Source organism: Orbilia oligospora (assembly GCF_000225545.1).
Source record: "Orbilia oligospora ATCC 24927 unplaced genomic scaffold scaffold00043, whole genome shotgun sequence".
Taxonomy (NCBI): Eukaryota; Fungi; Ascomycota; class Orbiliomycetes; order Orbiliales; family Orbiliaceae; genus Orbilia; species Orbilia oligospora.
Window position 1 is genome coordinate 1,406,133 of NW_011645600.1, and position 25,174 is coordinate 1,431,306.

The 25,174-nt window shown below is 46.7% G+C and overlaps 7 protein-coding genes across 7 annotated transcripts; 3 read left to right on the top strand and 4 right to left on the bottom strand.

Moving 5' to 3' along the window:
• Window positions 1-497: 497 nt before the first annotated feature.
• Window positions 498-2,771, top strand: AOL_s00043g424 (uncharacterized protein; the record flags this gene model as incomplete). Its single annotated transcript, XM_011120910.1, has 3 exons — window positions 498-1,088; window positions 1,179-1,775; window positions 1,845-2,771. 3 exons carry the CDS (start codon window positions 498-500, stop codon window positions 2,769-2,771), a joined length of 2,115 nt encoding a protein of 704 aa, XP_011119212.1.
• A 384-nt stretch (window positions 2,772-3,155) lies between these two features.
• On the bottom strand, window positions 3,156-5,249 carry AOL_s00043g425 (uncharacterized protein; the record flags this gene model as incomplete). Its single annotated transcript, XM_011120911.1, has 1 exon — window positions 3,156-5,249. The coding sequence occupies one exon, from the start codon at window positions 5,247-5,249 to the stop codon at window positions 3,156-3,158; it is 2,094 nt and encodes a 697-aa protein (XP_011119213.1).
• Window positions 5,250-6,036: 787 nt separating this feature from the next.
• AOL_s00043g426 (uncharacterized protein) lies at window positions 6,037-7,587 on the top strand (the record flags this gene model as incomplete). The annotated part of the gene is made up of 1 exon (XM_011120912.1): window positions 6,037-7,587. One exon carries the CDS (start codon window positions 6,037-6,039, stop codon window positions 7,585-7,587), a length of 1,551 nt encoding a protein of 516 aa, XP_011119214.1.
• A 1,303-nt stretch (window positions 7,588-8,890) lies between these two features.
• AOL_s00043g427 (uncharacterized protein) lies at window positions 8,891-12,303 on the top strand (the record flags this gene model as incomplete). The annotated part of the gene is made up of 3 exons (XM_011120913.1): window positions 8,891-9,141; window positions 9,220-9,446; window positions 9,536-12,303. The coding sequence occupies 3 exons, from the start codon at window positions 8,891-8,893 to the stop codon at window positions 12,301-12,303; spliced, it is 3,246 nt and encodes a 1,081-aa protein (XP_011119215.1).
• Window positions 12,304-12,333: 30 nt separating this feature from the next.
• On the bottom strand, window positions 12,334-13,951 carry AOL_s00043g428 (uncharacterized protein; the record flags this gene model as incomplete). Its single annotated transcript, XM_011120914.1, has 6 exons — window positions 12,334-12,951; window positions 13,019-13,113; window positions 13,175-13,285; window positions 13,358-13,503; window positions 13,600-13,732; window positions 13,849-13,951. 6 exons carry the CDS (start codon window positions 13,949-13,951, stop codon window positions 12,334-12,336), a joined length of 1,206 nt encoding a protein of 401 aa, XP_011119216.1.
• Window positions 13,952-15,992: 2,041 nt separating this feature from the next.
• Window positions 15,993-19,999, bottom strand: AOL_s00043g429 (uncharacterized protein; the record flags this gene model as incomplete). The annotated part of the gene is made up of 6 exons (XM_011120915.1): window positions 15,993-16,571; window positions 16,648-16,945; window positions 17,006-17,449; window positions 17,517-17,959; window positions 18,024-19,447; window positions 19,729-19,999. 6 exons carry the CDS (start codon window positions 19,997-19,999, stop codon window positions 15,993-15,995), a joined length of 3,459 nt encoding a protein of 1,152 aa, XP_011119217.1.
• A 2,602-nt stretch (window positions 20,000-22,601) lies between these two features.
• AOL_s00043g430 (uncharacterized protein) lies at window positions 22,602-24,188 on the bottom strand (the record flags this gene model as incomplete). Its single annotated transcript, XM_011120916.1, has 4 exons — window positions 22,602-22,780; window positions 22,843-23,101; window positions 23,181-23,722; window positions 23,861-24,188. The coding sequence occupies 4 exons, from the start codon at window positions 24,186-24,188 to the stop codon at window positions 22,602-22,604; spliced, it is 1,308 nt and encodes a 435-aa protein (XP_011119218.1).
• Between the last annotated feature and the right edge of the window lie 986 nt (window positions 24,189-25,174).

Below are 25,174 nucleotides of genomic sequence, written 5' to 3' on the forward strand. Positions count from 1 at the left end.
TCCGCAGGCGAAGTAAAGCGTGTTGGCCTAACTGTGCAACATATCGGAAGCCAGAAGTCGACAAGATGCCGAGATGATTCGACCAGAGCTGTTGACAAGAACATGAACAAGAACCAAGATCAAGATGCTATATATAATTATACCTAATTACCTTAACCATTACGTTCCATTATCATCGTACCATGCCGGGCTGGTCCCAAATGCTCTAGGCTGCCACTTTGTGAACTGGATAGCTGCTTCTGGGTGTACCCGCCAGCTCCTCCAAAGCGGGCAGGTGGGGCGGGGCGCATGGAAGAAAGCATCGAACCCGCGGTGGTGCGACGTACTTTACATGGCTTTTTACATATGCAGTCGGCTGTCGACCGTCTCGTCCCTTACTTAGTACATACCTTCACTTCACAACCACCGAGATTATATATATAAGTATACTATATACAGCCAAAATCGATCTGATCTATTCTCGGGGAAATATATATTTATAGGATTGGCCTCAGGGCATGCGGTTTATAAAATCCCTCGTCCTCCGATCTGGATTCTCCAAACCCGTTCGAACAAGCCAGCTGCAGCTGCTTCAAACGAGATCGTTAACATCGTCCTTCCGTGGGGTCGCCGTCAATACCCGCCAGCTTCCAACACCTGCCCAATCCCGTTATCGCCGCCCTGCGAAAATGGATATAAACACCGCCATCACCCCGCCCATCAGCCTGACCGCTGCCGATACCGCCAGATTCACCACTCTCGCAGAACCAAAGATGCTCGTCAAATCTCCCGGGTCGCATGACCCAAATACACAATCGAATTACTTGATATTCTACCCCTTGCATAATAAGGTTTCGATAACCATCGATTTCGAGAAGAAGAGATTTTTGGGCGATATCACCACTCAGTTCGAGTGCAGACAGCAAGGTAATTGTGATGAGATCTTGCTAGATACCAGAGATGTCGAAGTACAGGGCGTGGAGATCCTCAGTGGACCTGGATTGAAGGGCTGGAGTCTTGGGGAAGAGGCAAAGAAGGGCAACTATGGCAGGCAATTAAAAATCTCCTTGGTCAATGGAGTAGACTATCAAAGTAAAGTGACCGCGAAGGTATTGATAAATCGATCTTTCTTTTATTTTTCTTATCTAAAATTCATTAAAGAATTACGGTCTTAGATACTAATGGATTCGTATCAATAGATTAACTTCGCGACCACCGTCAAATCTGCCGCCCTTCAATGGCTCACGCCTGAACAAACTACAAATGGCAAATTCCCTTACGTATTCTCGCAATGCGAACCAACTTACGCTCGTACAATCTTCCCATGTGCAGATACTCCGGCTGCTAAGTCTACATACGAGTTCTCCGTCAGGTCCCCTTTGCCAGTACTGTGCTCGGGTCTGCCAACGACTGTTGGATCGTTTGATAAGAAGTCTGGGTCTCTGCTCTATGGATACGAACAAAAGGTTCCAATCCCTTCTTATCTCTTTGCTTTGGCTTCTGGAGATATCGCTGGAACAAGGGTTGGTCCACGAAGTTGGGTATGGGGGGCCGCCGAAGAGCTTGTGACCCTCAAAGCCGAGCTGGACGGAGAAGTCGAGAAGTTCATCTCTATTGCCGAGGATATTACGGATAGTGAATATGCTTGGGGTACATATAACGTCTTGATTCTACCACCAAGTTTCCCGTTCGGTGGTATGGAGAATCCAGTGTTCACATATGCTACACCAAGTATTATCAGCGGAGATAAGGAAAATATCGACGTTATTGCCCATGAGTTGGCACACAGCTGGAGCGTATGTTATTTTCATCCTTCTCCAACCATGAACATGAGGATCATAATCTAATATGTTTTTGTTCTGTAGGGAAACCTTGTCACAAACGCTACATTCCAGGACTTCTGGCTTAACGAAGGCTGGACGGTTTACCTAGAACGCCGTATCGGCGCTGCCATCCACGGCGAGAAGTTCTTCGACTTTTCCTCCATCATCGGCTGGAAATCCCTTGAAGAATCAGTGAACGAATATGGCCCAGATCACGAATTCACAAAACTCGTTCCTAACCTCGTCGACCAAGATCCAGATGATTCCTTTAGCTCTATACCCTATGAGAAAGGCTTCACTTTCCTAAGGAAGCTGGACAAACTCGTCGGCCGTGAGAAGTGGGATAAATTCATCCCACACTATTTCAAGACATTCAGGGGCAAGAGTTTGACAAGTAATGTATTCAAGGAGACACTCCTTGCTTTCTTCGAAAACGATCCCGAGGCCCATAAGGCCCTAACGACAAAGGTCGATTGGGATAAGGAATATTACTCCCCCGGGCTTCCAGAGAAGCCAGATTTCGACACCAGCATGGTAGATATTTGCTACGAGCTGGCAAAGAAGTGGAAGAATAAGGATTTGCTGGGATTTGAACCCACACCGAACGACATGGACGGATGGACCGCCAACCAGAAGGTCGTTTTCTTGGATAAATTGACCTCGTATGATCCGTTCAGCACGAAGGACGTCGATCTCTTGGCAAAGACATACGGCTTCGATAACAGCGGAAACATGGAAGTGGTATTTAGATTCTATAGCGTGGCTTTGAAGGCTAAATATGAGAAATATTACGAGCCAGCAGCGAAGTGGGTGCAGGGTATCGGAAGAATGAAGTACTGCAGGCCGACATATAGAAGCCTGGCTGCGTGCGATAAGGAGTTGGCAGTGAAGACTTTCAGGGCGAGAGAGTCGTGGTATCATCCTTTGTGCCGAGCCATGGTTAAGAAGGATCTTGGACTCGATGATTAGGTTTGGAGTACATGCAACCCCTCAGTTTTGTTTTGATGACAAGGAGAGGCATATAACCCTTGAAGCAGTCTTGGACTAAGATATATTCTAAAGAGACAGATTAGGAAATATGTGTGCATTTAATTAAGCCCCAATCAATATATCCTTCCTCTATGAAATTCAAGAACCTCCCTGCACAAACAAATACTAAGTAACGGGCCGATTGATCGTCTTTAATTATTTATTTATTTACTTTGGACAATATTGGATTTATAAGTTACAAGTAGGAAGAAGTTTAAATTATATATTACAACTATACAAGAAAATATCCGCAAAAGTAGCTTTTAATCACAATCCCGCCAAATTGGCCTCCGTATTGACTCATTCTACACTAAGAGACTACATCTAGCCCCTATAGCTAGCAATAATCCGTTCTTGATTAAAACTCCGCGATACCTTCCCTGCAAGTCTATCAATAGAACTATAAATAAGGCCTTGCGCCAAAGCCGGAAGATCTTTTGGGACTCTCGTAAGGCAGCTACACGGACTGTCTGGATTCGCGCCCATAGCACTATAACTTTTCGATCCGAGGAGGACCATCCCACATACTAGGCATGGCGGCTTTGCTAGGCCAATGTACGGGTACGGATAGTCACCGGCGTTATTCTGCTTTGCGAGATAACTTAATAAAGAAAGTTCGGGATGTTGAGGGACGAATATTCTTGGGTGTTCTGGAGTATCTTTTACCATGCGGGTTAATTGTCGTGCCTTTGCTGGTCTGGATGCTAGTGATTCTTTCATTGAGGAAATGAAGTTTTTGACCGTGACTTCCCGGGTTTGGTTTCCAGGGCCGTAATGTTGCGGGAGTAACCAAGAACTTGTTCTTGTGAGATTTTCACATTCGAGTTCTGTTGTTTCTGCATTTTTGATGGAGGGGAGGACGGTGATTTCGGGGTTTTTACCTTTCATGTACCGGTGGAGGTGTCTGCTTTGCAGAACTTCTTTTGTGAGGAATAGAGTCTGGGCTATTAGACTCACCCTCTTAAAGGTAATGTTTTCAACCATTCCTGGTCTAGCGATGTCTTGAATCATAGAAAACTCCTGATCAGCATCGCCTTCAATATCGCTGTAATCTTCTGGGTCTTCGGAACCAGGAGAGTTTTCTCCCAGTTGGGGTAAAGGCAATTCTTGTTCCAACCTGGCCCTCAAAGCTTCGAGCTCCTCTTTCCTCGCTTTCAATTCCACGAATATCTTGCGTAGCCCCTTTGGAACAAGTGACAGCTGTAAGGCCTTTGTAATTGACCGCTCTGGCGGGGAATCTGGAACGCCGGGTTCCCTTTCATGGCCATACTTCGGACCAAGCGGCCGACTAAAATTCGGTACCTTTGTCCTCCCAACTGCAGCTTCGTACTTGCGTCTGGCACGTTTCTTCGCAATACCTCTGGAAATGATGCTGAACCAATCGCGAAATAGTTGAGAATTTGAAACTAACCCTGCGAGGGTGGTTAGTCTCTTAGCCACCTCTTTAAAATCCACCTTGCTTTTGTCGAATCCATGAAGACTGTTCTCTATTTTTCCGAAGTACCATGTAAATACAGTTGACCACTTTCCGAAATTATCGGGTGTTAGTCTCATCATAGATTTTCTCGGAGGAGATATTGATCGTCCGTAGAAGTTTAAGCTGTTTAGGTACTCTCCATATAACTGGGCCAGTACATGGGGGCATTCTACATCGACTGGGGGTATATGATATGCGTCGTCAATATCTGAAGATTTTGTGATTGATACCCGAAAAGGAAGCGTGAAGCTCCTAGCTTCTTGACAGAAAATCTGGAGATGAAGAAACCGTCCGTGTAGTTTTTCAAAAGATTGTTCTAGTTGGTAGGATGCGAAGTCGATCCAGATATCTTTCCTAGGGTCTAGAATATCATTTCGATAATATCTTCCTCCGGGACTACAATCGTGATAGAGGTGAATGAAGTAGAATATCCTCTCCACATGTCGTATAACTTCCACCGGATCCCGACGACGGCATTTCTCGTTCAGACTTGATTGACCCAGTTGTATAACCAACCTGATACTCTTTCCTGTATAAGCTGTGAGTGCTACTGCTACCGAATCCTCAAATCTTCCTTTATCGAGTAGAAGTGCTAGATTATCAAGTAAATCGTTTGTGGCAGGGTGGTAGGTATCCAGAGACCGGCTGTTGAGGTTTAGGTGGAATAATTCTTGAAGAGCTTCGTATTTCAGCTGCAGGGCAGATGCAGTTGTTATTGATGATATGATTTGACATTCTGTTAGGAATCTCCTTCGCATTTCATCGAGGGTTTTGGCGCTCAGGTCTTGGGCGTTATCTGTTGTTGGGCCTATCGTTGGTATGGACATTTCTAGACCACTCCGGGGATTCGGAGGGTGGCTTGCGAGGACTTGCATGGTTAGAAGCTTTGAATGGTCGATTTGTAGGAGATGTGTGATAGATCGTGAGATTGAGATATTCATCCTTTTTTTTTTTTTCGATTGAGGGAATTAAAGATAGAGAGGGAAATATAGACTTCTAAATAAAAGTACTGAGGATAACATCTGCTGGACCGTTAGAGTAGTAGGCTATTTGAAGTCAGACGATCGTAAACGTGGGGTAGAAGATCTATAGATCTATCTTATCGATGTCAGCCCGGCCTACGTTGTTTACAAGTATTGCAAGTGCACGATTACCACATTTAGCTCTCTCCACGTACTTTGCCTAAAAAAAAATCAGGTTATCTCATACTGTTCCATAAACAGTAAATATCGGCAATAAGTCCATATTAGCACTAACATCACGAAGCATGGTATTTAGATCGCATTGTCAACGTTTGTGAACGTTGCATGGTGCTGGCTGGTATGCACGTGTAATTTAGTATGTGGCCGGCTTCTGGTAAGCGCTTTGAGTTGCGGGTGGCCAAAAAATGTTGGATTCCGGTTTAGGCAATCATACATCAACTTTTGCCCGTTTGGGTTGTTCAATGCAAAACAAACCTGACGTGGGACGCGTTAAGTGCCAAAGCCTCGCAGCCGAACCAGAATCTCCGCTTCCCTTTCCTTTCCAGCCCACTTCACTCATCCACAACCATCAATCAATCACCATACCAAATCCAGTACATCCGGTCCCTCGCTACCAAAAGTACCAAAAAGTACCATCTACAGCCTCCTATCTCGATCAACTTACTTAATCAGACCTTCAGCTTTTATTTTTACTCATAGCTATTCTTCGTCATTAAGTAAAGGAGAAAAGAAACAATACAATACAATGCCTCGTCCACCTCGCCGTACAGCGGCTTCACGTCGTAGCGAGCGAGAGACAGCTGCCTCTAAGCTCGTCCATGTCGACTCCCCCGCTCCAACCTTTACCATCCCATCATCTCCACCTTTAACCCGTCGTACCAGAATCAGCAATATCACAAAATCCGCCTCCGTCCTTTCGCTAACATCTGATGTTGATGTCATTCCATCAACACAACCTCTCTCCAACACTATCACCGAATCATCGGGTACACCATCGCATGTTTCGGAGAACACAATCACAAGGGCAAACTATGCTGCCTCGGCACGGAAGATCGGACCTACAATCAACATTGAAGTCTCGAGGACTCCGTCTCCCGGGCCACAATTTCAGGTTGAGAATATCCTTGCCACATCGACACCTACCAACATCATCAGAGGGAAGAAGAGAAATTCGAGGACTGCCTTTGAAGAGGACTTCGCAGCGAGTCTTATAGCCGCTGAGGATAGTGATGGAGACGAGAATGCTATGCCGGATACCCCCTCGAAGAGTAGTGGAATTAAGAAGCGGAGGTTAAGTCAGGAAAGAGTACCAACTGGCTTCTCAGATGGAGTACCGGGCTTGTTGAACGTTATGGGGGACACCATAGCAGATAAGGGAAAGAGAGTACGAAACCCTGATGAAACCATTACCTTCAACTACTCTTCCAGTCCCGAGAGGTCTCCAGCGCCAAAGACATTCGGTGTTTTACAAATACTAGAAGATTCAGACTCCGAACCAGAAGAGGAAGAGGAAGAGACAGATGAAAACGAACCAGCTCCTGAAGAGATCATTCCTTCTCGCCCACGAAGAAAGAGACCTATCGGCGAAAGTTTGCTCCAAGAACAGGAACAAGAACAAGAGCCTAGACACCCTTCAACAAAAGCATTACAATCCTTATTACCCAGACGGAGGGCCAAGCCAAAAGCAATACTAAAAACAAAAACAAAATCCAAAGTGACCAAGGAGCCTGTCAGAGACAAAGGCAAAGCACCTGCAAAGTCCCGAGCTGCGCTTGGTGACGTCACAAAAGATATTCTCGATGACGATGAACTCCAAGCCATCGATGCTCCACCCAAACCAATGTTTGGAGCTGGAATGGATATCCTCTCTGATGATGAACTCGGCCGGGAGATCTACGTGGACACTTCGGCCCGTTCGTCATCTGTAGGGGCAGCACCACCTACACCTGCCTCTCCGCCCAGGAGAGCGACCCGAGGCGGGAAAGGAAAAGCCAGGGCAGTATCTGCAGAGCCAGAAGCTGCTCTACGGCCTAAGAAGACATATGGAAAGCCTCGACGCCAGGACTCGGAGGTATCGAATAAGGAAAACGATACCCCTGCACCGGGACGGAGTCGTGGTAACCTATTATCTGCGGTTTCCAAGTTAGCTGTTGCTGCGAATGTCGAGCTGAGCAAGAAGGAGAAGAAAGAGGTAGCTGATATCAGGCAGAAGTTTAAGGAGGTTGATGACTGGGATCTATGTTTTGAAGACGTATTACCGAGTAGTAGTGATGGCGTTGTTAGGAACGGGAGGTGAGGGTGATGGTGGGAGGTTTGAAGAAAGCTTTCAACAATTATACCTAGTCATTCCTTGACACAATTTTTCCTTTTTCTTTTCTGTTTCATTTTCGATCCTAGTTCTCCTTTGTTGGTGTCGCTTGCTTTATGTCCCAGCAAGATGACTTCGGGTTTCTGGTTCTATTCGGCGCGGTTACTCGGCGCTGCATACACACACTCTCTGGTGGCGGATTTTTCCTTGATAACGAATCTGTATATCTACTTAATTAATGAGCTAATGACTTCTATCAGCTACGTATCCGTAGCCTCCAAATAAATAAATACCAATCAATCCATCAACCAATCCTAGACGAATATTTCCGTACCGTGCCTGTCGATGTGTCTGCATGGTCCCTAACTCTGAAGGATCATACTCGATATGAAGAATCTCATCATCGATCATCATTTCGCCCAAATAATGTTTCGCACACACCATAATCGGGTAAACTTAACCTACGCGGAACTCGAGATGATGATTGGCTCAGTTTCCCTTCGGTTCACCTTTCCAAGTTTTATGCCTAACACTGCATATGCGGCGTCAGAGCTGGATTTTAACTGACCCGCCTTGCATAGTCATTTAACAGAAAATGGGCGGAGGAGGGTTGGTAGAAGGGAACATGAGGATGGTTGAGGAGATGCTCGGCCTCGCCAGCTCAGAATGTAGAGATAAACTCCCTGCCTTAAGCCTTCTTCGCCCTTTGGGTTCGATTATTTTCATTCTTCATATGCAATATGCTATCGACATAATATTCGGCTTCTTCTATAACCTCTACGATCTAAGATCCGTCTTTTTTGCACTTGCCAGACCAAATTCTACCTAAATCTTTGAGGTCTCGAGCATACATAGTATTTTTTTCATTTGCGATTTGAAAACCTCATGCCAGGACCGGTATCTACTCTGGTAGTCAGCTTGGACTTCTCATCTGCTGCATATACTTTATATCCCACGATACTATAGATCGACTCTTCCCCCGCGAGTACGAGACTATCCGTATACTTTTTCCTCGCGAAGGAGTCTCCAATTTCCAGGAAATTTAACAAGTAGACTTATAACAGTATATCTACCAGGCGACAGTCTACAGGTGGACCGAAACCCACCATACAAAGCGCCTTAAAACGCTACTTTATAGCATCCTTCCACTTCAGATACGACCCGGAGGCTATCAAAAAGCTCATACTTTATACTGTCAATCTGAATACTACATACGTGCCGGTACTACTTAATCTACATCAACCTTATCTGACAAGTGTGCGTGCCCTGTCAGCCACAGCTACACATCATCATGTCATCTTCCGTTGTCATCCACGGCAATATCAGCAAAAGAAGACCAGCTCGTACTCAGAAGCCAGCAGCCTCAGATCAATTTATAGAATATGTCGCAGAAGCTCAACCGCAGGTTCAAACTCGCAGAGCCAAACGTATCAAAAAATTGGCTGATTTCGATGAAGCAATAAAGTACCTCTATATATCCCGTGGCTACAACCTAGAAAAACTCCACGAGGTAATGGAAATCATGTTTGAGATGGGTGCGACGTAAGTCTTTCCATTCAACCGAATAACTTTTTGTTAGACCTCGCAAAATAATTCCAACCATAACCTTTCTCCTCGTAGGACTATCCAATATCGTGGCTACGTTAATCGTGCCGATTTTAAGAAGAAAGTAACAGTTGAAGAGTGGACTAGGTTAGCACCGTACTTCTGTGCTTGCCAGGAATTGCAGAAAGATGTTGCCGTTAGGATAAACGGCCTCTACACGATCAAACCATCAGCGGTGAAGAAGGAGATTGATCGGAACTTTTCGATCGGGCAACAAGCCCTTTTTCGATATCAGCGATCAAGTAAGTCTTATGCCATGCCCTATATGTAAATCTACTATAATTTATACTCCCGTTTAAAAAAGGACACTAATTAAGGCTATGAATAATAGACCATGATTTGACTAAACCCTTCTCGTTTGGCCGAATAGAGGCATATACCCCGTCATCACAAGCTCTATGTCAAAAAATCCCAATACAACTTCTCCAGCAGCTTCCAATCATGACCTCAGAAAAGCATCTTCTCCAGATCTGCGAGAAACACATTAAACAAAGATATGGTAACGGTAAAGAAATTAGTGGAGTCGCCAATAGCGGCTATTTCAAGTTTCTCAGAGTTCTTCTTTACCGACTTTCGAACAATCTTTTCCATTTCAAGCAAGTCAACGATCTTCTCGATAACATCACGAAACTCGGATACAGGCCATCTCTAAAAGCACTGCTTTCGCTGGATATCCTATCGATCAAGATGGCAGCAGAAAATATTTTGCCCATACTCGTGTGGAGGCAAGATGAAGAACTCACCGACCTTATTTACAGAAATCAGGCTCGATCTGATACTAATGCGGCATGGTACAAGATATTCAGCTGTCTAGCTGGCTCCTCGTTCAATGTCTGGGAATCGGGATCTGGTATACACATATTTTTCCCTGTGCAGACCTACAACCGTGGCATGGCTCTAGACAATGTACCACGGGGCCTGGGTAATGAGAATAAAATTCCGGATGCGGTAATTTTTATATCGAATCTTATAGTAAAATATAAGATGAATGCTCGAACGGCTGAGGACGCGGCCATTTTACTTCACTTGGCTATAAAGTACATGCTCATTGAGGTCAGCATACTGAAGACGTTACTGCCCTCCCTCCCTCCAGATATTTTGGATCGAGCGTATAAAAATATATACGAAAAAAGCGTCCTTCAAATTCAGGGTAAAATGGATCTTTCGGTGCGCCTTGATCTTGGTTTCCGCAAGAATCTTCATTTCATCATGCTTCAAGCTATTCTTCGAAACGACGTTGAAATCTTTCAGGCTCTTCTCCCACATTCAAGTCTAAGTGGGAGGGCGTATGATGGGGTGGGAGAAAGTGTTTGGGATGACTTTGATGGAGGGGGTTTCATCTGGGATAGACTCTGGATGGGAGATTTCAATGTTGTGGTGACGATGGCTTTACAGGAAATCGGGGATGATAGTTCGGCCATCAGCACCGGTCAACAAAGCTTTGACAGCAGTTGTCTCTTCCACATTGCGTATCAGTTGCAAAATACCTATCTAAGGGAGTTCTTACTAATTCATTGCAGAGCTTACAATAGTAAGGAAAGTGTTATAACGTTGCTCACATCTGCGCTTTGGGTTATGGTGGCCCGTTATGATGAAAGAGGGGATTTGTACCAGGGGACAGAATGCAGCTTGTGTAATTCTTTCACGCCTGGAAAACCTCCAACAGACAAAACTACTTGGAAGGGTCGAGCGGAATGGTGCGAATGGCTTATCAAAAATGGTGCAGATTTATCATTGCGTATACCTTTGGATATCCGAGAAAGGTTGGATATCTCGTCAGACTTGGTACTCCACAGCCTAATTGGTAAACCCGGTTGGTGGGACACAGCGCACCTAATTCTACGGCTTGGGGTTGATGTCAATGCTCTAGATAGCAACGAAAAAACCCCCCTCGACATCCTTGTCAATATTCAGAGCTCGGAATGTTGTGCGGATAGAAGGAAGTTTCTGGAGCATTTACTCCAATTAGGAGCGCGGATTACCACCAAGAGTGGATGGGGTCTTGTAAACCTTGACGCAGGCTTTGACAAAGCATTGACGGAATCAAATATAGATTTCCTCGTCGAGACATGGACACGTCGCTGGGTTAGGATTCCCCCGCCCGTGGTCGTGACCGGTATGGTTATCGAGAATGACGACGTCGACCCAATTTGTTTGGAATTGGTTAGCTGGATCAAATCACCTCCCAAGGAGATCGATAGAAAACAGCGGATTGAGGCCTTCATCGCTCTTCTAAAATCTTCGGGACTCCGTTCTAGTACCCTTTCAGTTGTATCGGATACTCATAATGATCTTCGTCAGAAAATTATGTCCTTGGACTTAGCAGGGGGGCAACTGAAGCAGTTAAAGCGTCCTTGGGGCCGCCTACAGATGCTCAATACTCTCCAGCTTCTTGTCGTTGTTGCAGAACCGGAGCTTCTACGTGCAACATTTTCGTTTGGCGGTCCAGAAGCCCTTATCCAGCTTCAACAAGAGCAACCCCCTTCTAGGCTATCGCCACTACATTACATGGTAAGTAAAGGAAACTTTGAGTGCTTAGGGGTACTTTTGGAGAATGGTGCAAATCCTCGAGTGCTATGGTCTAGATATTCCCCGTTGTTATTTGACCAAGGGCAGGATAGAAACAATGGATTGGAATTGGTATACGAGCATACTCTGTTGCATCATGCTATCCAGCATGGCGATATGAACACCGCAAGGTGTCTTATTGAATACGGCGCATTTGTGCCATCAAGAAATGAATCGAAAGGTTATATCGATGGTAAGTCTTGCACAGCAGAGGAATGGCTGGAATGGAGGAAAAAAAACAGTCCAAGTTTTTCCGTTTCTGTCGTCCAGCTTGCCGTCAAACTTGGCAGACTAGACTTTTTGGCTCTCCTGCTTCACGTTGACATCGATTCACGAGACGAAGCACGTGCTGCTGCTATAGAGTACAAACAAAGCACCATACTGGATTGGATTGACCACCATTGGATGGGAAAGCCTCGACCGGATCCTCCCCAAATATTAGACCACCCTGGACCGGAACAACGATTAAGTCTCCCTATTGAGAGTGATCTTGTCAATCCAGATCTATTCAATATCTCAGGAATCCTTTGATTCAATCCTTCCTAAATTCAATTCTAAATTTTACTCAACATTATCCTTCAAAACATCCTCAGAAAACGACCAAATCGCCTCAGCCATCTTCCCAGGAACCTTCTGCACCTTAGCCACCGGAGTATCATACAAACATTCCGTATGAATCTCTCCCTCACAAAGCACAATATCCACCACCCCTTGGCCCTTCTCAACCCCTTCTCTAAACTTATCCCCAAAATCCACAATCGAATCCCTCAAAGTCTCATCCTCTCCAATCAACACAATCGACTTCTTCACGGGGAATCCGGTCCACCAAGATGGATCCGCCTGACCGGCTTGATTATACTCATCCCAAGTGTATTTCTTATCCGTATCAGCAAGAGGTGGAAGACTTTGGTGTCTTGGTTCGTCGGGACGGTCGACTAGCCATCTTGACCAGATTTTGACAAAATAGGGGAAGACAACATCTTTCCCTGTTGGATTTTGCATGGAGTTGTATTCTGTTGCGAAGGATGTCCAAGGTGACATGGCGATTAGACCGCCGAGTTTTGGAGAGGATTCGGGAAGATTTAGGGGTTTGATGGCCCCGGATGGGTGGGGGTGAAGGATGTGTGAAGCTATGGAGAGGACGAGAGCCCCTCCTGCTGAGTCTCCGGATATGATTATCTATTTTTTTATATGCTTGTTTTAGCGATTTCTGTTATACTTCTTATCATTTGTGGGTTTTACTTACGTTTGCAGGATCATAATTATACTTTTCAATCAAGAGTCTCAATCCCTCGACCGATTGAATCATTTGAGTAGGATATCGTGCAGTAGGAGTCAAACCTTTATATCTTTTCGTCAGTTTTTCCAGCCTCCAATATTACCGGATACAAACTATACATACTATACTCCAATATCGCGAAGTCAGCTTCTACACCCCTCGACTTAAGCAGCTCCTGTGTCCTATGCAGCCATAACAAATGATGCAACCCAATTCCAAGATTATATCCACCGCCTTTAAAAAAAAATCAAGAATTAGTACCCTATCCCCAAATCAATAGCAAGTGGAAAACGTTTATATAATTACCATGGATATGAAAGAAAACCTTTCTTCCTTTCCTTTCCCCCCACCAATGAACCTTCCCACCACCTTCTACTTCATCGAAAGTTACGGGTACTTTTAATTCTTTCGAGACGGCTTTGATCCTGATTGCTGATGGCGGGTTTATAAGGCTATTTATTTATATTGTTAGTTTATAGATATATATATATATACGCCCTTAAGTAATGTCGAACCCGATTCAGTTCGTGTTTTTATATAAGACTTACTTAATCTGCCTAGGATGAAGCCTCGACAGTGCGAAATACAATAATCTACTTCGTAACTCATAAATCCACGATTTTCCAGACTTTGACTTCCCGCCGAAGAACGCCCTGATAACAAGGAACGGTAGTGCCGTGACTAAAAACACAAATAAATATCTCAATTATAATTAGTTGGCTTTTTATAAATAAAAAAGGGATACGATTACTAGAAAGAAAGGGAAAGGTTCTATGAAGGATCTTAAATAAACAGACCTAACTTCGCAGCCATAACCAGAACTCCAACCTTCTCCCTGAACGAAAGGTCCCTCCCCGTCGCCGGCGCGAACGAAATCTCAAATTTTGCGTTGGGCGCCATCTTTTTCCAACAAAATGTCCCAACTTTTTTCAGCCGAACCTTTTTTTTTTGTTAAGAAAGAAAAGCGGCCAGGATCGGTGCTCAAGGTACGTCCGAGATAACAGTATCGCGATATTGTACGTAGATTGGACAAAAAAAACTCTAATTACCCCAGATTCTTAAAGCCACCCGGCCGTCAGGTACAAAAAGATATAGATCAAAAGGACGGAAGTGAAAGTACAGCTAGAAGAAAACTCGAAAAAAATCCGACAGAAGGGTTAATCCTGGGAGAGAAAATAAAAGATCTAAGATAAGTTAACTTGAACTTATATAACATTCTTCCCTGTTAAATACCCCGCACTGTTGCACAAAATGCCAATTTCCTTTTTTTTACGTGCTTCCACTCCCCGAGCTTCCAACAATTGTCCAAGACTTTTTAATCTTGTGCAAGGACCTAGGAAAAAAAAGGTATCGACCTAGTTTTTGTTTTACTAGGCTTCTGTGGCCGTCGTGGGTCGCCAAAAGCCCCGGAAATACCCAAGAATCAGATGCAACAAAAAAAAAGAGACATCGCCCTCGGTAAACTACTAAGTACTTAGAGACCCACCAGTCTTTTCTGGCATGCATGTTAGTTGCATCTGTGGGGTTAAGGAGGATCCATGTGTAGCGCACCTTAAAGAGGGGCATACAAGTCCCGGCAATGCAGAAAAACCGGGTTCCCGCTGTCAGTATGGGTGATTTTTGATTGCTAGGCGCATACTAAAAGTGTGATCCGTGACAATATGGAAAGGGAAAAAAAGCTAGCCGTGGCTCAAATATTCCAACTGTCTAATGCCGGGACACGGCACGATACAAATTATGTACATGTACGTACGCCGACGACGAAGGTGGGATCAAGTCGTGTGCATGCACGGCGCCACTGGCATTTCTATCTTGGGCTCTAGCTATCTATCTTGATGTCGTGTGGATGTAACAAGCCTAAGATAAGGTATCGGGCCGGGGACATCTTGGTCTAGCAGGGTATGTGACCTTACATTATGCTTTAAGTTTATTTATTCAAAGGAGATATTCATTTTTCACGTCGCGAAAAGGAAGAAATTTTTTTCTCAGAAGGGAAAAACCGTAACCATCAACAGGCCACAGCTAGCTTGTATTTATTAAAATAAGTATCTTCATCCTCACCGAAACCATGAATCTGCATCTAAAGCTTCCTCCTAGAACACAAAGTATTGTACAGGTCTTTGAGCGAGAGGAAAGGTTCAAAAAAAATCTCAGGAACCGAAAGGATGGGTTGTATAAAACACCAGCGAGTATGATGCAATGCTGAAAACATGGTAGTGGATGGAAAACAAACCCAGTAAAAAAACACCTAACTCCAGCTTTTTTCCCACGTATATCGAACAGTCCACTTGGTTTTGTCGCTTCTCATTCTGTCTGTAGCCGCTAAAAATCAATGGCATGGAATGAAAAGCAAAGTAAAGAACATCTAATGAAAATAGAAACACACTGATCGAGATGCTCGCTAGAATGCGACACTGATGAATAAAGTCAAAAAAAGACAGAGGAAAGCCATAAGAGGAATTCCCATGGTTCGATTCAGCGAAATCAAGAAACGCCATGAGATGCAATGTATTTAGTCGATCCACACTGGTACAGAAAAGTCCAGTAGAAAGCCGGGCGCGAAAGGGGAAGGTTTCGCGAAAGAAATTGAATGTGTCTAGGGATATGTAAACAACATTCGCAATGAAGGATGAAGGCTCCTGGCGTTGGTTCAATGATGATACGGAGACTGGGTGAAAGCCAGAGAGGTGCGAGAGATATGCAGGTGCATAGTCGGTAGTCTTATCAACAAGCAGGCTTGTGTAAAAAAACAGACGTAAAAAAGCCTCTCAAAATGTGTTGTGTAGTAAAAATGATCAAAAAACTTGAAAGCCGGGCAACGACGGCCGGTATTATGAGGATGATCGATGGTATTTTGACGAAATTCGTAAGGATCGAACGGTGCATGAAGGGTGATGCATGATAAACCTTCTGTTAGGGACTTGGATAATATCGTGGGTGTTCACTTGAACTTCCCGGCGGCTTGAAGGCGCGCAAGTTTAGCATCCATGCTTCGTTGAATGGCTGTAATAAGACGAATTTGTTCAGCAGCGTCATCTTCGATCTCCCCATTGAGAATTGCAGCTTCGACACCACCAAGACGGAAGTGCTCCGGGACATTATTCCAGATATATTCCGCAATGTTGTTGGTAGGGAAGGCAGGCCCTGGTGTGACTTGAGTAGGAATTGTAGTGACTTGAGTAGGAGCTGTAGTGACAGCTGGCATTTGGGCGACGGGTTCGGCAGCAAATGCTCTCTGAACGTTATCTCGGAGTGATCGAATGATCTCAATAGCCTGTACATCTGTACCCGTAAAGACAGTCTCTTCCAATTCTTTTTGTTGCTCTGCCCTTTGCACGTTAGGGAACAGATTCATCTTGACGCCGCTCGTAGGCAAGAGGAGTTCTTTCCCGCTAATCCTAGTTGCGTGAAAGTCTCCAGATGGGATATCTCGGGAGGCTGGTGTAACTGGCGGGAGACGATGTTTTGGTGGCCACTGTCGGTCGGCTCCTTCAACCGGACCGCGGGGCTGACGCATAGGCTGTGAATGGAATTATTAGCTTTCTACTTGACCAAACAGTTTTTTTTTTATTAAAAAAAAGAAGGTAAAGACTTACGTAAACATCTTCAGGAATATGCAATGGGCACTTCCACTTCACAAGCACAACCTCGTCACCTCTCTCAGGTTTGTCCGAAGTGCGCATCTTGATAGCAGGTGGCTCCACTAATGGTGTCGGTAAGCAATCCTGGTGCCAGTAGCATGGGCAATAGTCACACCCAATCAATCTACCACGGTCTTTGCGGATTCGAGACTCGCGACAACGATAACAGATAGCAATATTGCCATCAGATCCGAGCAACTGTTGTTCGAAGGCCAATCCGTCGTTCCTGCGGATATGGTCATATGCACGGAGTCTACAAATTTAAGTTAGCCATTTTAACCATTCTCAGGGTTGGTAGTTATCAAGAACTTACTCTTTATCTTTAGACTTGGTCAGGACGAAATGGTCGGTAGCTTCTCTATAGGTTCCGAGTTTCCCTGTCTTGACACCGGTGAAGGTATCTCTTATTTCCTTCGGCAGTACAAAACTTCGCTGGTTAACCTGGTCTGCATCCTGGAAGAGTCCGCCCATGTTACCCTTGTACGTTGGGTTCTTATGTTTTCCATCGGCCTTCCTCTTGTTGGTGCATGTTCGGCAGAACCACTCTGGCAACTCGTCGACCATTTCTTGTGTGAGGGGTGGGTCTGCACAGGAGTAGTGCTGTTCTTCACGGCATCCTTCCCCATCACAGATGACAAGAGGTGCTCCAGTACCGTGACAAACGGTACATGGGGACTCCTCGTCATCCATGAGAGGGATAGGAGCCGGAAGGGCATCTACCATCGCCTCGTCCTCTGGTCCAGCAACTTCCTGGGTCCTATTCATTGTAGAAATTTGTTAGAATACTATTTTGGAGAAACAAGTAGGTTGCAAGCAAGACATACTTCTCTTTGGCGTTACGTCTCCGGGATACCTCATCCTGAGATTGTCCGCCCTTCTTTTCAGTCTTGAAGTCCATGGCACGCTGGATTTGAGGAGCGGTCCTCTCCCACTCCATCGCATTGTCCTCCTCGTCTCTTTCGAACTCCCGATCTGAAAGATCGGGGTGCAGGAGAGGTTCCTCAACCTCTCCCCGCAAGCAACTGTACTCCCGGGGAATGTACCGGGCATCTAGTTCTCCTAGATGCCTGCGCCTCTCGTCGACCATCCTGTTCATGTTCGCGGCGATGAGGTCGTCCTCATCGTCGGGTCGGTTTGGGCGCATTAGCGGCACAAAAGGCCGCAACATGCGCCTCTTCCCCCCGTGGGAAGAGGCGACTTCCCCAGAAACCAGAAACTCGTCTTCCTCCCTCTGGAGGGCAGTTCGCTTGGTGCCTGCAATGGCAGGCTAGAAAGAAGATATTTAGTTAGTCAGGTTCATCGAGTTGTTATGGAATAAGAGTAATACATACCGAGAGACGTCCTGGTCCATTAAGGACCCTCATCAACAGCTCCACCGCCTCGGAGCTCCCCGCCACCTCGACCGAGTTTAACAACTCGATCACCTCCGTATTCCCCTCCTTCTCCGCGGCAAGCTTGGCTTGCCTGATCACAGTACTCAATTCTGGCTTCGGCGCCAGCGCCTTGAGGCCCCCAACCTCGGCCCCTGGAGCTTCAGAAGTATCGCATGTGGTCTGAAGTTCCGGGTCTTCACCCCCCCGTGGGGTCTCTGGGACGTTCTCCGAAGCCGGAGAAAACTGTGGCCCTGACACGAGGTCAGGGGACGACGCATCAGCGAGGTCGTGACCACGCGAAGTGGTCACCCTCAACCGACGCGCCTTCCCCTTCCCTCGCGTCTCGCCACCCCCCACGACGCGCCTCACCCCCTCTGAGTCCGGGAAGACCCAGTCGTTGTCGGCGTCGAGACGCCCGGCCTTCTGCGCGGCCCTCTTGGCGCGCGCCTGCTCGTTCTTGTGCTTCTGGAGGTCCTTGTTCCCGGCCGTCCCCCAGAAGTTGTAGTATTGTTGGCCCGAATGTAAATCACACCAGGCCTCGGGCTCCTTGGGCACTGGCTTGTTGAACACCTCCTCCACCCGCTCTTTGGGTGGGAGGGCCCCCAGAGGCATCATCCCGTACTCGTTGTGCTGGGCCCCGAGCTTTGGGTTGCCGTACGAGACGGCTTGCTTTGGCGGTTCAATATCGATGAACCGCCCCGCCTCATCGAGGCACTTGGGCCTGCCCCCACGACGCCCCACACCCGCAGCCGGCTCGGCTTTGGTACCACCACGTCGGGGGCTAGCCGACCTGGTGGACCGCCTCGCCAGCTTTGGGGTGGTTTGTCGCGGAAGCGACGAAACTGGCTGGCTGGGTGGTGGTGCTGGTGGTGGTGGTGCTGGGGACGGTGGTGGTGGGGCCGCCGTCGGAAACCCGCTGTAACACGGGGCCGCATTCCGAGTGGCCCGCCTACCACGACCGTTGGCGTCAATAGGCGCCAACGGCGGGGACGAGCCACCCGGAGCGACCACCGCTTCCAACGGGTCCGACGGTGGGTTGGTCGTGAGGACCACCGTCTGGTTGGCTGCAGCCGAAGCTGCCCGGTTCTTGAACGTGAGCTTGAACCTCAAGCTCTGCCCGGTTTCGGCCCCGGGCACAGCCACCGAGGGCTTCGAGCCCCCCTCCAAGGAGTCGACCTCCGGAGCAGTCACTTTCCTAAAGTGACGCTCCAGGGTCGACTGTTTTGAAGGGGGTCTCGAAGGACCCCCGGCTTTCTCCTCCTCCTCCCTCCTCCTCTCCTTCTTCTCCTTCTTCTCCCTCCTCTTCCTCTCCTTTAACTCCTCCCTCTTCTCCCTCTCCTCCATCAACATCTGTCTCACCGACTTCCCCGGACGGGTGCGGGCTAAATTGCGAGGTGTCAGTAAATTTTGTGTTTAAAAAGATGATGAAACCCGAAAGGACAGCAAACACATTCCAAAAATAAAAGATTCTTGGTCAATCTTGGAGATGTGAGGAAATTTCATCATTCAGGGTAATAGGGGACCGGGATTGCCACCATGGATATTTCACATCGAAGATACGACGCGCCTCCAGATATTTACCAACCAGCTCAAGGAGCACGGAAGATATTTATCTGAGGATACCTCGCGTTGGAAATGCAAATTGGGGTTGATTGGTGCTTACCTCGTCGCAAGGACTCGCCCGACTCGTCCGAGGAAGCCGGATACTCCAGCGTCCTCCTCCCCTCTGCATTGTCTCGGGACCCAAGAGACAAGATTGGCCCATTAATGGGCGTAAACACGGTCATATCGTCCTCCTGTAGGACGGCCGAACCGTTTCCTACAGGAGGAGTAGCAGCAGCAGCGACAGCAGCAGCGGGTGTCTGGCTCCTCGACTTCGACTTCCCCCGCTTCCCCCCGCTGGCCGCAGAAGAGTTCCCACTCTTCTTTGGCATGGTTGTCTGTTTGTGGGCGAAAATGTTAGTAAAAAATGTGTGGCAAGGATTTTGTGTGTGGTTTTTTTTGGGGGGTCAACAGAATCTCACCCCTAGAACTCGGCAAAGGGGTAAAGGATTCTGGTTGAACAACAGAACGGAGGAAAATGAGAGATCACCAGCCAATCAAACAATATGTAAACAGGTTGACAATCGTGATGATTTCGGCTGAGAAAAAAGCACACCGAGCCTGGAACCCAGTACCTACACGTAACCCAAAGCTTCCAGAACTGGAAATGGATAACGTTGGTCGTGTACGACACGAATCCCAGGGCTGGCTCAATTTTGACCGTTGCTAAAAAATGCAAGAATCCATCCCGAAGAAGCTAAAAAAGTCTTCACGGGCGGGATTCCGACACTTTCAGCTCCCAGCCATCACAATCCATCAAGCATGTAGGATCGTAGCTCTGCCTTTTCCCTCTGGCCTCCCTCGGCCGCCCCTGAAAAACAAGGAAAGAGATGGGGAATAGCTATTGGAGCACCTACCAATACAACCAAGGGACAACAGCAACGAACGAAACCTCCTCCTACAGAAGACACAGCCGAGTTCGAAGACTCAAGGCTGGCTGTCGAAAAATCCGGGCAGCAACGGAAACTCAGGCGAGTCACGGGAGACTTCGAGCCTGACCTGCTGGATGGGCAAAAAGATGATGATCTGGCTATCGAGAAGACAGGGTTAGCGTCTGATGTGTCTAATCATCCTAATCATGCATAAAGTGGAATGTAGAGTAGGGTAGGTTTTTTTTTATCCCTCAAATTTAGTGGGTGGGTTTTTGCAACGGCCACTCAACGCGAAGAAAAAAAAATCAATGAAAACAGTCGATGATAATGGCAGCTCGAAGCATTCGAGACGCGAAAAAATGCATCGACGAGTGAATGTAGCAGATTTGTAGACTTGCCTGATCAAAATGTCACGTTCTGCAAAGGGTGAACGTGAGAGCAAAGCTGCTAGTAGCCAGAGAAATCAGGGAGGTTTTTTTTTTTTTGATGTGTGGAAATGCACAGGTGAATGATGATGAAGAAGGATGTAAATGAAGGGAGCTGTGCTGGGTCGGAAGTTAAGGTTGTGCAGGGACTAAGGTTTGGTTTTTGAAGGGGGGGGTTGTGGGAAGAAGAGGAAAGGAAGACAGGAAAGGAAAACAGCCAGCAACGGGTTTTGGAATTAATCCCGACTGGTCTCGTCAAATAAAATAAAACATCCCACACGCACAACAATGCAATTAACAAATCAGCTATCAACGCTCGGCAGCTGCACTGCACTGCAGACCCGTAAAATGCAACGGATGGAGGGATGTACGCATGTACTGCCGGCCCTGGAGAGCTCGGCTTCCCCAGTCAATCGCACGGCTCATTGCGACAGCCCTGGCCACAGACAGGCAAGAAACTTACCTAAGCAGTCTGGCAAAAATGCAGAAGGGCTGAGGAATGAACAAATAATGCAATGAACGACAGACATGAAAGAGCTGAGGAGAAGAATTCGGACAAGCTAGAAGAAAGCAGAGTAGACCGAATCGGAAGCTACGAGGCTGCTTCGATTGGATTTGCTCGACTAGCTGGAAGGAAACAGTAGGAAAACTCGAGACTACTTACTCAAAAAAAGATCTGTCTGTGTGATTGTGACGTGGCCGTCACGGTATCACCAGCTTCGAGCTAGATGCTTCTTAGTCTAAGAGAAGGCTTTTGACGAAACTTGGCTGGCAGCTGGTATCTGACGACTCCGTTGAAAATCAGACGAAACCGTAGATGGCTTTGGCCAAGAAGCTTGCGAGTCAGATAGATAGATAAAATATCGAGAGAACAAAAACCACCACGAACGCGATCGGATGGAGCTAAAAACGATCAGGCTTATCCAGAAGGATGAAGCAGAAGGAAGTACAAGGACTAATAGATAAATAGAGTGATGGAAGTGATGGAAGTGATGGTTCTGATGAAAGGCAAAAGCAAGAAAGGTTGGTGATGGTGGTGAGGTGAAGTCAGAAGGTGAGGGTGGGTGGAGAGAGAAGAAAGAAAAAGAGAGGGAGGGACCGAGAGAGTGGGGGGTTTTATAACCACCACTTTCAAAAATTCCCTAGGAGCACGTCACACTGGAGTCTTCATTCAGAGCCTCTACAAAACCGAGCATTGTTGTGGGCAAATAAACCCCCCCGGTAACAAAGACACATTATTGCCAGACCTTATCAAATCCCAGATCCCGCCGACTACCAATGCTCCGGTCCCCGTCCTGTTGCTTCTCTCGTGAGAATTTTCGAACCTGACCGACCCCCCATGCATGACGTACCAATCAAACCATACAGTTATGAAAAGCCGCCAGACCGAAACTGTTCTTTTGCGATAATAATTGCCCCGCAAACCCTAAGTTGTCTACGGATAGCTCATAGAGAACAGCTTCAATCATATTCTGTAGTTATCTACAGTGGAGGTAACTTAATGAATTTTCTTCTTTATCTGTACACGTTGAACCAGGCCTACATTTGGCTCCATCTGTACTGTAGTAAGAGCTGGTGGGGAAATAATAATATCTGTAAAATCAAGACACCGTAATGCTCTTCATAGGAGAAAGCTGCTACTCATCAGTAGATGCACCAGCCTTCTTCTTCTTCTTGTTGGCCTTCTTTGGTGCTCCAATTGGGATCTCGAGAAGCTTGAGGATCTCCTCATCTGTAATCTTCTTATCCGACTTGACCTTCTCTAGATCAATAGCTGGTGGAGCCGAGATGACAGAGAGACCCTTCTTGGTAACGGCTATAGAAATCGTCAGTATGCAATATATGGTAGGCAGGTCCTTCGGACGGAGTGGTACGTACCAACGACGCTGAAATCCTTCGAGGTGATCTTGCCCTCCTTCTCAATAAGGACCTCATACTGTCTTAGGAGGTTACCTCTGACACACTCAACCAAACCGAATGCCGCAGCCTTCTGGTCGGTAAGGTATCTCGAAGAGAATGGGAAGTTTCCAAACTTGCCCTTAATCTCAGTGAAGGTTTGACGAGAGGTAGGTCGCTTCAGTGCGAAGGTAGTTCCAGTATTTCGGAACAATGTTGGCTTGTTATCAGAGACTTTCAACTAAAGATAAGGCAGAAGATATATTAGCTTGATTGCCCCCCTCTTTACACCCGCGATATATAGATCTAGAATCCCATACCTTTCCGCTATCACCGAGAGCAACAGCAACCTCAACACCCCAGACATCACCGATCTCAGGGTTGCCTTCACCCTTCGTCCCCTCAGTTGGAGCCAAGATGATCTTCTTCTTGCCTTCAATTTCATTCCTCTCGAATTGATAACTAGTGGTGTTCTCAACCAGACTGCATCCGTACGTCTTCGCGATGCTGTTAAGAATAGAGTTGATCTTGGTATGGGTTGGCGGCTTAACCTCCTTGCCCTCCTCGGCACCAGGGTGTAGGCTTGGTGGAAGGATCAATCTCAGGAAGGCTTGGTTGATGTAGTGTGTGGCGAGGAGAAGGTCGGCAACTTCGCCGGTGATCTCAGCATCGGCACCTTCGGAGGCTGGAACGACGACTGTGGATCCAACAATGGCAGCAAATCCATCGATATGTGCACCAAGTTGAATCTTTAGGACCTGACCGGGTTTGACGGCCCATTCAGGAGTGGCAGTGTCGTATGGATTGGGGGTGAGAGGTGTGATGATCTCATCAGGAGAGACAGTCGTGGGGAAGGAAATGCCTAAAATCCCGAGTATATCGGTATAAGCACTTAAGCAAATCCGAAGCCTCATAAAGCCACCTCATGAAGCCTCTCCAATAAAGATATGCCTAATATTCCAGAGAATATCGAGGATATGGTATAATGAGACACACACACCTTTCTTGATATCCTTTCCCTTGAAGACCTTCGATGTCTCCTCCTCCAACAACTTGTCACCCTCCTCGCAGAGGCTCAGAACGGTAGCACCTTCCTTGACAAGGCTGACAACATGGTTCAAGACTTTGTTCGAGATTTCAGCGGCAGTCTTGTACTTGGTGAGGGTATCAGGATTGGCGAGGGTGTAGTCTGCAGGTTTCCCAACAAGATAATCATTAGCAATCCAAGCCCCTCCTCGAATTTTTTTCTTTCTCTTCGAATCTTCCTCCCCCTCGACCGGCGAATTGAAACCACCGATACCGCTTCTCGAAGTAAATTGCTGATGCATTCACCGGTTTCGAGTACGCATCATGACGAAATCCTCAGATCGCGGGGTAGCGAAGGGTAAACAGCGGGACAAAAACAGATAGTTGGCTACGGTACCGATTTCCTTCTTTTCTTCAGCCATTTTGGGAGATAAGACCTGAACTGGCAAAAGGATAAAACTGAAGGGTTTAAGGATTTAACAACAGGCGCTTCCAATTGAGACTCGGAGGTGGTCGATGACGATGGGAATCGAAAGCAGGAAAAGAAACGAGTCTCGTGAACTAATACCAGCTAAGTACTGTATTTTTCAAGCGGGCAGTTTTGGGCGTGTTTTTGTGTGTGTCCTGCGGCTACAAGCGAAAAATTAGTTAGCAGCTGGCTGCAGCGGGGAAACAGCACTTCTTCTTCTTCTTTGCAGACAGACAAGCTAGACTTTAAATTCGACTCATAGACGGGAAGGGAAGTAAAAGTAACTCAGGCTATTTGGGGACTCACTTCTTTGGTATGGTGGATGTACAGTTACCGGTCCAGAGAAAGTGGTCCAAGGGTACTCTCAGTATATATACATCCTGGATGCATATATAAAATGACTTACATAAGTACCACTTACATGACCTCAACGGATTAAACACTGGAGTCGTCGAATTCTACATCCGCAAACGTCACCACAACCTTTACCAGCCCTGTCCACCTTGAACTACGGCTGAGGGAAAGGAAGGATTGCATAATATTGAGGGAACATTTGAAGAGGGGAAATATGGATCGAAGTAAGGGCATATCTAAGTATCTATCCCGAACATCACCTCCGAAACGAGCATCTACGACAAACCCATAAAACCACGGGAGAATTCCCATGATACCTCTTCATGATAGAAACCTGCCCATGATTCTTAATGGGTCATAGTGAGAGGTAGAGTCGTCATTGTGCCCCGCCAAGCCACTGTATCGAAAACCGCCGGCTGCCGGTTCCAGTTGTCTATAAGCTATATCGCCCTGGACAGTTCGTAG